General features: G+C 40.2%; 1 protein-coding gene across 5 annotated transcripts in view; it reads left to right on the forward strand.

The window, feature by feature from the left end:
* Positions 1–12,014, forward strand: part of cadm4 (cell adhesion molecule 4) — a 163,563-nt gene that overhangs the window by 132,036 nt on the left and 19,513 nt on the right. For all 5 annotated transcript variants that reach the window (XM_085291521.1, XM_085291524.1, XM_085291522.1 and 2 more), the window contains exons 3-5: positions 3,203–3,490; positions 6,180–6,341; positions 8,726–8,816. In XM_085291521.1, coding sequence (XP_085147647.1) covers positions 3,203–3,490; positions 6,180–6,341; positions 8,726–8,816 — 541 coding nt within the window. The remainder of the gene's footprint in view (positions 1–3,202; positions 3,491–6,179; positions 6,342–8,725; positions 8,817–12,014) is intronic.

Genomic DNA, 12,014 nt, shown 5'->3' on the forward strand with positions numbered 1-12,014 from the left:
TTTCTCGTTTTTCTACATCCCCATTTGCTCACTCTCGCTCACACACACACAAGCATGCACACACTCCCGCAAAGCTAATATCTATACCGTAGTGTCTGTTCTGTGTTGTAAATTGTCCTGCGAGATGGCCAGGCCAAATCCAACACAAAGGAAAGAAGAGAGGGACAGAATAAAATAGAGATGGAGCATGAGGGAGGTTTCACAGCCAAGTCAATACAAAGTGAGTCTCAAAGGTATTTATGAGAATCTATGGACATGAAACTACTGTCAACCACAGACTGTTATTGGTGTTATTTGTCATTATCAGCATTTTTCTCCCTATTGATTGTACTCTTTCTTTGCTAACAAAGGAAAAGTTGTTACATCTTCATTACTCCTCATCCCTCATGTCACTGTCCTTTCTTATTTTTCTCCTTTTTGGATTATATGGTTAGTAATTGTAGCTTATTGGTCTGAGATTCGGGATTGGCTTTAAAATTGTTGCCTTTGATGCCTTTTGTTATTTTCTATTGTTTGACCTACACAGTATGTTATACACAACTGTAGTATTCAGCACGTATCTCTGACTCAAAAGTTTGTGCCTCTGAATTTAATATCTTTCCAAAAATGAAATAAATGGCGTGTTTCAGTTCTTCAGAGAAAGTAAAAACAATAATGATTAAAATCTAATAAGACAAACAATAAAAATGCCAGATGCTAATTAAGCATGGGCTTAGAGAGGAAAAAGCATGCACTTACAAAGAGAGCGAATGAATGCATTCTAGTTAACCAAAGTCCAATCATTGCTTGGGGAAATGAACGACACTCTCCCTCTAAGCTGGAAATGAGTGAACCAAGACATCTGTTATGTTGTATCAATGTGCAGCCTGGAGCTGCTCCACCGAGACTGACTTTGCAAAACTGTTTATGAACTTTTCTATATCAAACCAAGCTTTGGATTTAACAGCACTATCAATTCCCGAGCGGCAAATCAACAGGGGTGCTGTCGCAGCCACAGTTTCTCCCATGTTTTGTCATTTTTTTTCCTCTGCAAAGCTGTTCATGGGAGTGACATCGCAAACAGAGGGGGAAGACTCTTGTTTCAGAGTTGGTGAGATATAACTGACTGTTTGCTGTTACAGCGCAAACTATCATGAGGCCACGAAGCAACTGATTCCAATGATCAAAATGTCATGTACCTCTATTGAAGCAGCCTTTAGTTCTCTTGTGCTGTTTGACAGATACTTTCAAAATACTGCAAACAAAATGTAAATGCACTGAATTTTCAAAGATGCACAAAAAAAAAGCAAATCCTGTTATTTGCAAAGTACTTTCAACCAGACTTGGCCAATTTGATTCAACTAGAGTCATATCAGAAGTCCACCCCAACCTGTAACTTTGGACCTATAATTTTAATCTTAGCTGTAATAAAAATACATGCAGTTCCAGCAACCTGTTCTTGCTTGGTTAGTAACAGGCTGCCTCAATGGCCCTCCAACTACTCGTCCTAATTGCTTTTATTTTGCATTGCTGTACAGGTTCATCCTAGCCTGTCTCAAGACCTCTGAATCTCTGCCCACATAGAAGATACGTGTAGAGTTCCTGAACTGATGGTTATTTCTTGAGCAAAAGTAATGTCCTTTATCTGTGCTGACCCCTCACTTCAAAAAATAACAGAAAGTTACCCCAAAACTTGCATCAAGGTTAGATAAGACTGACGCAAATAAGCAGGTTGTTATGTTGTTCACCATGTCTGACTGAACACTTGCCTGACCACCTGAGGCGTACAGAAGCAGACGAGGCGAAGATCCTCAAAAGCACTGTCACTGCACAAAAGTCCTGTCAAAAGAATTCTTTCGCTTTAAGCGCAGTTTATGTTGCAATTTCATTCAGTCTGGTTCTCATTGCAAAAACCTGCATTTTGCTGAATAAAAGTCCAGCCGACTCCAAGTTTGTCTGTAGTCTTTTAGTGAGTTTTCTATTTAACTTGTTTTTATACTCTACCCAGTATATTTCACAGACAATCACAGTGCTTTTTGCTTCACCACATCTCCCTGACACCTTTGGTTGCTTATTTTTCAAGTTACGATTTTACCATATTTAGTGTATGAAGAGGTTTTTTGTGTTTTTCAAGATATTAGGCAAAATTGTTTATACACACTGAATGAAGAAAGTATGGAGCTTTTCATTGATCTAGTGTTTCCTTTCAAGCAGCCAATTATCTAAATCTCTTTAATTTAGATATTTAATAGCTTTGGAAGGTTGATTGTGGCCAGATTGTGGCCATTTAAGCTACCCATCACCAGACCCGTTTATTGATTTAGCCAAGTCTACACCGAGCTCTTTTACCTGTTGCGCAACCTTTCAGAAGTCAAATGTCTTTTCAGGTTTTATCAGCTGTCCCGATCACAACAAAGTAGCCAATCAAAGTAGAATACAGGATCCTAATAACTGACCAGTTGGGACTACCTTGTCACCAACTGATTAGCTCCCTCTTGTGGAGAATTTGCATCCTGCAGAATAAATTACCTTTTGTGGGGACTAGATGTCAGCTTTCTGATATGCTTTTAAAAATGTAAAATTGATAGATTTACCAAGATGAAAGCCTGCCAAGTAAAATGTATGAAAACAGAAAATTTGTAAAATATGGCATCCTTAGCAGTCATAGCTTGTGTGTCTGCGTGAATGTAAAAAGATCTACATACGTTTTTTGGGTTTAATTAATAATGACACAGTGGGTAGACTTCAAATAAATGCTTTACATTATAACTAGCAGTGGCTCCATATTAGTGTAGTGGATTGCACATTTGCTTAACAAGCGTAAGATTGCCTGATTCTGCCTGACTTGGGAGGAGACACAAATCCCTTTGTGTCAAGAAGAAAACCTGCCAAAGAAAACCTGCAGTGCTTCCTGTTGTGGTGATCCCACATGACTAAGGGAGCAGCCAAAAGTAGCTTTGTTTCTTATTTCATTATAAATTGTAACTGTCTTTTTTTTTATATTTGTTTGCTGACTATTGAACTCACCACCCATCATCTTGTTCTTGAGTTCCTCACCAATTCCATATTTTTGTTCCATGTCATTTTCATCACCCCTCCCTTTCTTTCCCACCTTTTCACGGTCCTCTTCTCCGTATCCTCAACAATGCCAACTCATGCGGTTTCACTTCCGCGCCACCCTCTTCCCTCTCCTACTCTCTTCTTTGTCTTTGCCCAATTCCAGCCTTGAAGGACGACCGTTTCCAGATGGTGCTCTTCACGCAACGGCTGGTTCGCATCACACTGACCAACGTTAGCGTGTCCGATGAGGGCGGATACTTCTGCCAGCTCTACACGGATTCCACGCACCACCAGGTGGCGACACTCTCAGTCTTGGTTCCCCCAGAGACACCCACAGTGGAGGTGAAGCAGGAGGCTGTGGAGGGCGGCGAGGCGGAACTCACCTGTGTGTCACCACGCAGCAAGCCGGCCGCCACCCTGCGATGGATGCGTAAAGGACGGGAGATAGCAGGTACATGGCTGACAGATGGACTGATGAATGCTCAAATGATTGTTTGAGATAAATGAGGGAGTTAATTGGGTAATAAAGGGCAGGTGAAGTAGAATGGTTGGGTGATATCACAGATTGAGTGCTGAATAAAAGAATGAGTGATTGATCGGTTGATTGGGGACTAGCAGATGGATGTGTTGATAGAAGCAGGTAAAAAAATAGGTGAATGATAAGTGAGCAGGGAAATGTGCATCTGGGCTGTGGGGCTGCCATGTTTTTTTCTCTCCAAACCACTTTCTACATTTTGATCCACTTTTTTTGTGCAATATTTATAGGCAACACTAAAGTTCCAACTGATTAACAGCACTTCTTTTGAGACTGGAACAGTAGTATTCCTTCTATTTCAAGTTAATTGAAGAAGTAAATCTGTGTTCATTAAATCAACATCAGCTAAATAATGTAACACTTTTGCCTCTCCGTGTCCACTACAGTGAACATCTTTTCATTCTGAAAACATATACATAGACTTTGTCCGTTCTCTCAAGCTAATCTCTCATGAAAATTAATTTCAGTTGAATTTATTTGCACGTAATCTGACAAGCACACTATTATATTAAACTGCCAGAAGCCTCGCGCACTCCTGATTTTCTTCTTTTCCCATGCTATCTCTTTTACAGCTTCGTGAAGACAGTTTTTAATTCAACATCTTCTGACTTTCCCTACTTCTTTGCTGCTGATAAATCTATGAGCCATCCATCAGTCAGATACCCTGATCTATCCTTCGTCTCTAACTCTCTGTCTCCTTTGGGTTCCCTCAGTTAAAGGAGCAGTTTGCTCAATAATACATCTGGGAAATATCTTTCCATGGCCCTTCAACCTATTTAACCCCTGAGAAATCATTTTTGTTTGTTTTTACACCCACCCATTTTTTTTTATTAATTTTCTGTTAAATCAGCATTTGTGTTTGATTTAAATTGCTCAAAAACTTTATTAGTTGACTGAGCAACAACAAAACAGCTCTTGGGGACTAAGTCATGCAAAGCATTTCTGACTGAGGCTCATTGTTATTATTTTTATTCGGTTTTATCTCCAGTTTTTAATAAATGCAGACGGTATTGTTCAAAAGTACAAACTGGTGTCAGATGTGTTTTGTATTGTTATTAATTCATTCATTTATCTGTAACTTCAGATAGCTCTGCACAGACCAGATTAAATAAAGCGCGATAATCTGTTGTCAGCAGCTTATTGGACATGCACCGAGCAGCGTTTTGCCCTTTTAAACTTCATGTCAGCTGTCATCTCTTTTACCTTCTATTTTTGTCTGACACCGGGTGTCTCTTTCATCCAGTCTCTTCTCTTTTTCTCTGTCAGAACGCACCTGTCACCGTCATTCTGTGTTTTTTCTCCATGTCCTTATGCTTAACTTCTTCACCTTCTTTTAAAGCAGTCTCTTTTTTCCTTTAAGTTTCACTGCTGACAAAGACGTGAGGCTCCTTGGCGTAGTTGTTGGCTACACAACACTTTAAGAGTCCAAGAGACAGACAGGGACTGTCCTTTTACCTCAGTTGTCTTATCTTGTTTCCTAATGCTTCTCTCTCCTCTCTTCTCTTCCCTTCTTTTCTCTCGCCTCTTCTCTTCCACCCATCTCTTTTGGCCCTGAGTTAAACGAACTGTGACACCAAAGGTTAGAAGCAGATCCCAACAGATATCAGAAGTACTCTTTAATTAAGACGCTATCTTCCCGCCGCACCCTTATTCTTGCTCATCTGCACACGCTAGCATCCTCTCAGGCCTCGATTAAGCTCACTTTCATTTTCTTGCCAGCAATAATTGAAAATTCAGTGCAATATAAGTATATTGTATTCTGCCTAAACAAGCACAAACTCCCAATACGTGACCATGTCAAGTCCCGTTAGTTTGCTGCCACTATTCCTCCTCCCGCCGTCTGTCTCTCCTCCTCCTCTCTTCTTGCATCTTTCTTCCACTCTGCATCTGCCTCGCGCTGTTATCATCCTCTTTCATGTCTGCCCCCACCACCCCACCCCTCTCACACACACACAGACACACACACACGCATCAATCATGCTTGTTTTGCTGCCCTCGTTCTCTCTCTGTGCGTCCCTCTCTCCTTTCCTTTTATTCTCTCACCCTGTTCCTTTGACGTCCTTCTCTCTCTCCATGTCTGGCTCAGTTAAAATCTCAATTGGGTTATGCATATTTTCTCTTTTATCCTTCTCTCTCCTCTATCTCTCTCTCTCTTTCTTTCGCTCGCACACAGACAAAACATTCAGTTGATTTACTATCGGAAAACAAACTGTGCTGCTGCTCATAATTGCCATGAAATATAGATGCAAATTGCTTTCTATTCTCTCTATCTCTTCTTTGCTCCCTCACCACTCATCCTCCCCTTTACAGGTACCTGGTGATGCTCTAAAAAGCTCATTCATCAATCCCTCACTTCTTACTCTCTTTCTGCTCAGTTTTTCTATCCCCTTTGGTTTCTCATCAAAAAAAAGAAAGCGAAATCCCTTCTTCTCCTCCATCTCGCCTTCTCCCTGCAGCTCACAGTCCCCTAACATAGGTGTGATGTCTCAGCAGGGAGAAAGTAAGAACAGGCATATTTTGGCTGCTAAAATGTTTCTTGACCACCTCACCGGTATTATTTACTTCCATTATTTCAATCCCCCCTGCTTCCCCTGCCTGTCTCCAGGTGTGGTATCCCTGCAGGACAATGGGAAGACATTCAGTGTGTCCAGCACCATCCGCATCCCGGTAGAAAGGAAAGACGATGGGGCAGCTCTGAGTTGTGAGGCATTCCACCCTGCACTTAATGGGCAGAAGAGGATTCGGCATTATCGCCTGGATGTCTATTGTAAGTCCCTTCTCTTCTTTTGTGTGTGTGTGTGTGTGTGTGTGCCTCCAAACAATTTCTATCCATCTTTCAGACAAATTAAGTAACATAATGTTCATTGCCAAATATTTCAAAACAAACATTATTTCATCTGTATTGCTGTCACTGAAATTGCTACTTCAGGCCTCTTCATTATAGTGTTTTACTTTAATGCCAGCAATAATTTTGTCAGGTTAGCAGCCTCATTTTTCAAACGGTGATATCTCATTTTAGAATGATCCTCTTTTATACACCGTCCAGGATTTTAACAGTGATATTCAGAACTGCCCTGTATGAGACCTGCACTCATTAAAACCTAATACATACAAATCTTGTCATGCAGGGAGCTGCCAGAGATAGGAACACGGCCAGGTTAGGCTCCTGGCCTGTTGTTTAAACAGCTAAACAACATCAAGTGAAAGAAATGTGGAGTATATTAGTATGTGAAACAATCCCTGCCCTACGTTGACTTTGTCTTTTTGTTGCTGGTGTCTTTGCACAAGTTTGTGTGCACTAAATTGTAATGTCCTCTTAGAGGAGGCAAAGCGGGAAAACTACTGAAAGAGATAACTCCCTGGGTTTTTGTATTATATATTTTATGCCACACTAAATTGTCAGCATTTGTTTGGGGGTTTTTTTTGGTTCTTTTTGAAGTCTGTTTCAGTAGAATCAGTGTATAAAATGAGAAAATCAGATGTAAGCTTGTCAAGTTTTTGATGTTTGTTTTTGATGTGAGGAGGAACAAATATTTGCTTTCAGCTCAGTGTTTTGATTTGAAGATATTAATTTGTACTACTGTGTTTGCATGCTGCCTAAGTGAAGCCAAAAACTGAAATGGACTGGAAGATTAAAATTTAGAAAAAAAGAAGGCACTTTTTGGAAAATACAGGGAAATGCGTCTCAGTAACAAAATCCAGAAGTGACAGAGACTAATCAAAAGCAGCGTGCTAGCAGGACCGAAACAAGGGACACTCAAATATACAGGATGTGGTTCTGTTAACCTAACCACCGGAGCTGATTGCAGCCACTCAGGCAAAAGACAATGCTTCTGATCCCACCAGAGTACACTTTGGAAAAATTCCCAAAATTACTCTCCCCTCAGAATTTCTACTTTTTCATGGAAGTCACGTCAAGCAGCGCAGAGCAGATGAGGAGGGCAGGAAGTTAGACATGGGGACGGCATAGAGAATCTGGTCAGTTTTCAGAATATAAGAACCCATGCAGACTAAACGCTCCATTTCTGAAATGCTACTGGTGCGCCTTGAAGTCTTGTGATAATGGAGCAAAAGTGTGTCAGAGGCAAGACATCAAAGACATGTACCACATGTATTTCAGGGGTCAGGAAAAGGGAACAACAACATAACAAAGTCTGTGGGGAAAACGCACAAGCTATACACACCAGGGAAAAGGCTAATAAGACAGGTGACAAGACACAGAAAATACTACACAGGGACAGAACAAAACAAAAAACATGTTCCAGCACAGAAATCGTGGCACATTTTTATTTTATTTTTTTTAATTATTTTTTTTAGAAAAACAAAGATTGTGCAAAGTTCATTTTGTTTAGTTTTTTCATGTGGATCCCTATTTCCTTCCATACTGGAATTGTCTTGTGGGCAGCAATTGATAAAAGGCATTATTATAGCAGATAAACTGTGATGAGAATACAAGATAAAAGTGCATACAGTGTGGTCTCTCTTCTCCCCCAATATTAATCTGATGAATTTCAGCAGTCAACCATATTCAGTAACTCCATTAGTTCTATCTTCACTGTTCCTGACAGCTTGATGTGATTGCTTGATCCAACAATATATCATTTTGAATAGTCAAACATTTCCCAGGCATATGTAAATATTTATAGATGTGGATGATTCATATTTGGCGAATATGTTTACATCGGCCTTGTGAGTTCAATTAATTTGCCACTTCTATATTAATGTTTGTTGATAGATCAGACTGGTGAGCTATCAACAAACATTAACATCTCTGCCTGGATGCTCCTCCAGCCAGAAAACTGGCAATAATGACCAACCGCGGGTGTGGATTTGGCTCCTGATTGTTCTGTTACTGAAGCAAGTGCACTACAGCAGCTGCTGGAGCGGTGGGCTGCTTATGATAACCGGTGTCTAAACCATAGGATTGTCGCACGGTTGCCTTGGAAACAGATGTCAAAGACAATTTTCCTTCCATGTTCTAACTTTTCCCTTTCTGTTACCTGTCTTTTGTTTCGGATTCTTTTTTTCTTTCTTGATTTTTTTTCCTGTTCCTGTCTGATTCTTGCATCATTCGGATCGAGAAATGTTTTTTCTGTTTTTTTCTCTGAAATGCTTACTCATGTCACCCTCCTCCTTTCTGCTTTTCTACAGTTGCACCTACAGTTCGAATTGTTCCTCCTGCTGGCATTTTGCGAGAGGGCGACTCGCTCACCCTCACCTGCTCTGTCACTGGGAATCCTCTGTAAGTCTATTTGTATATGTATGTGTGGTAAACAGCTTGGCATTGGTGTGCTTTACATTAAGAATGTGCTGCTTTTGTCTTGCTTTCCACATTATTTACCAGGACACATTACGAAGATAACACATTCATGACAAATGAATTTAGCTTTACTTTTCACAAGATATGTAAAAGTTCTGTTTGCCATCTGGTTTCAGGCGCTACTTGTGAAAGTGTTGCAGGCTGTCATAAGAGAGAGATTTTTCCATAATTTTTAAAATGAATTCCAGATGAAGTAATCATAAATTATAAATTGTTTGCCTCGACAAAGCAAAGGGTTTTGACAAATTTGTTTAAGGGTACGCAAACATCGTTTGACTGACAAGGGCGTGCAGGAGTTTGCAGAGTTCAGTATCAATCCTTACAAATAGAAAATTTAGCAAAATTGAATCGTGTCTAACACAGTTTTGTGGAATTGTTTTGAGCTGCTGCTACAAGAATGACATTTCATTTCTAATATTGCTAAAGATTTGTAAGGCTTGACTTTATCTCTGCCAATCTGTTAGCAGAACTCTGTTTTACACATTTACCCAGACCATTAATTATAGATCATAATTAAATCCCACCAGCTAAATATAGAACGAGCTGGAATTGAATAACAAGAAACCCTAAAGAACTGCAAAAGTGCTGAAGTTACTGCGCCCCAGTAACACTAGAGTTAAATGTATTTGTTTGTTTACTGGTTTTCTTTTAATATGTTTCAAAGAACAAAAATATGTGAAAAAATCTATCAGAGTAAACTTAAATTTTGATTTGTTGAAGGTTCAGAGAAAGTGTTAGCTGTCAACAATGTCAACAATGAAGTGATAAGGGGTGCTACCAAAACCTTTTTGCCATTTATGGGCTATAGAGGTAAATTGGGTGCAGTAGGTGATCTGTGACTATCCAACAGAGAGCGTCTCTGAAATATATTACTGTTTATTTTCCAAGTAATTACTATCCACTTTCGTTTAAAGAAAAATCTCCTTCTTAATTGCTATTGTGGAAACATCCTTGAATAACTTCTACCTGCTCCAGTGGAGCTTTTCACAACAGAAAACAGGTTTTCCTGGGCAGCTCCCAAATGTGTGAGTATAAAGCAATTATCACAGAAGGGAGAACATGTGTGCTTAACCAACATTACTGGTTCTAAAGGAAGAAGAAAATCAGCGAGACCTTGGGCACTCTTAACCAGAAAGCTACAACAGATTCATTGTTTTTGTCTAATACTTTTTTCACATTCGTCTCTTTCTATATAATTTCTCACTGTGATCCTTCATTTCCAGGATTCTACTTCAGAAACTGAGTGCAATTATCAAGTACTTTTAATTTCAGCCATCTTTTTTGTGTCTGTGAAATTACTATATTGCATAGACTTATCTTTGTATTTGTTGTACGTTCTTGGTACTGTGCTCAGAAATCTAAATATCAATACTTATTATTGAAAATATTGGGAAATGGACTTGAAATATGAGCTGTAAGCCATATTTATCTTCTATTACACGTGTAAATGTACAATATTAAACCACGTAATATATTTCTTGTTATGTAAGGACACGTGAACGTAGCAGTGTTCTTCTGACTTTGATGAAAAGCAGAAGAGTGGTTTCACCCGACATTTACCGTTTGACAGATGGATAAAAACCTGATCCATATTTTATTGCATGAAGGACAAAGAGAAGAGGCGCTTTAGACTATGTCTGATAGGATATTGGAAGTGTGTAAGGGGATACAAAAAAATTCTGTCTAAATGTGGACATGGTATGCACTGTGTGTGAGGTTACCCAAACCCAATCAGCAGTCAACAATTTTAAGATCCGACCTTGAAATGAAGCCTTTTTCTAGAGTGTTGGCAGCCCTTTGGGCACTTTCTAGAAGGGTATTGGGGCCTAAGCTCTTAAACCCTCCCCTAGATTGTCTGTCTGTCTGTGGGCATTGGGTCTGCTAAAGCTCCCTAGTAAAGCCCATTGCAGCTAAAGTGTGTGCATGTGTGTTTTTGTGTGTGTCAGTGTGATGAATTTAGTGAAATCCCACAGTTAGGACTGGCTGAGAAGTGTATTGGCTATAGCCCCACTAAAGCTTTGTAACGGCTGGTTGGGGACACTGTGTATGCGTGTGTGTATGTGACAGTGAGGGATGGGACTTCAGGCAGCACTGGACTATGACCCTCATCTCATGCTGGACTGCACACCCATAGACACACACACAGTCACACACACATTACAGTACCCTTGTCACCCTTGCGCTTGCTCCCTGGCCCTGTTAACTGCCTGTTAAGCATTAATTACTAATTATATGTCACTTCCTTGTGGCGAAGGGTACACTCACTGTCTGTCTGTTACTAGGCGGGGAGATTAAGGCAGACAATGTCTTTTCATTTAGCTTGATAGCCTGATTATTTGTGTGTTATCTTTGTAAGGGATTACTCAGAGTAAGAGTGCAAGTTTGCTGTTGCAAGAGAGGAAAAACTGGAGATTTTGTTTTAAAACATCAGTGTGGAAAGGGAGAAACTGTGTATATGCATCTATGCTGAACCAAGAAGGTGGTTTAATTAGACTTCCTGAGGGATTAGATCCCAGATGAGTCAGGATTGTAATCTGGCCAGGGTGGCAAGAGCCATGAAACCCTGCCAGACACACACACACACAAAGATTTGGGGGTCTGTAATCCTTGTACCTCCCATCTGCTCTGCCTTCCCAGCCTCGTGACCAATGCATTTTGTCTGCCTGCTTCTGCACTTCAACTCCTACTACACATTTTTTCCCTCACTCTACCTGTAATACATTCTTCTTGTTTTCTTTCCTACTCTTAACACCTGACAACCCTTTACTCTGTCATCTGCTCCCTTGTCACTCTTACCCAGTTCTTTCAAGCACTCGCTGCCCTCTAACCACATATCTCATGATTATTTATCGGGATGCATCCCTCGCTTGCCACGATTTCTCCTCCAAGACCCTTCTTTCATTCTCTTGTCAACCTCACCCTATGGGCTTCTTTACCCTCCGTCTTCACCTCTTTTTTTTATCATGCCACCACTTCTGGTAGTGCCAAAGTCAATCTGATACTGACTTCCTTTGCTTCTAAAATTATTTAGCTCTTCAGGCTTTATTAAATATCTTTCAGACTATCCGTATTGTATCCATTGCATTGTTATGCGAGGTACTTGCTGACAGTGTTAAGCAA

The sequence above is a fragment of the Mchenga conophoros genome, linkage group LG11 (genome assembly GCF_057382185.1).
Source record: "Mchenga conophoros isolate Kocher_MC1m ecotype Shallow Benthic linkage group LG11, M_conophoros_male_GT1.1, whole genome shotgun sequence".
Classification (NCBI taxonomy): Eukaryota; Metazoa; Chordata; class Actinopteri; order Cichliformes; family Cichlidae; genus Mchenga; species Mchenga conophoros.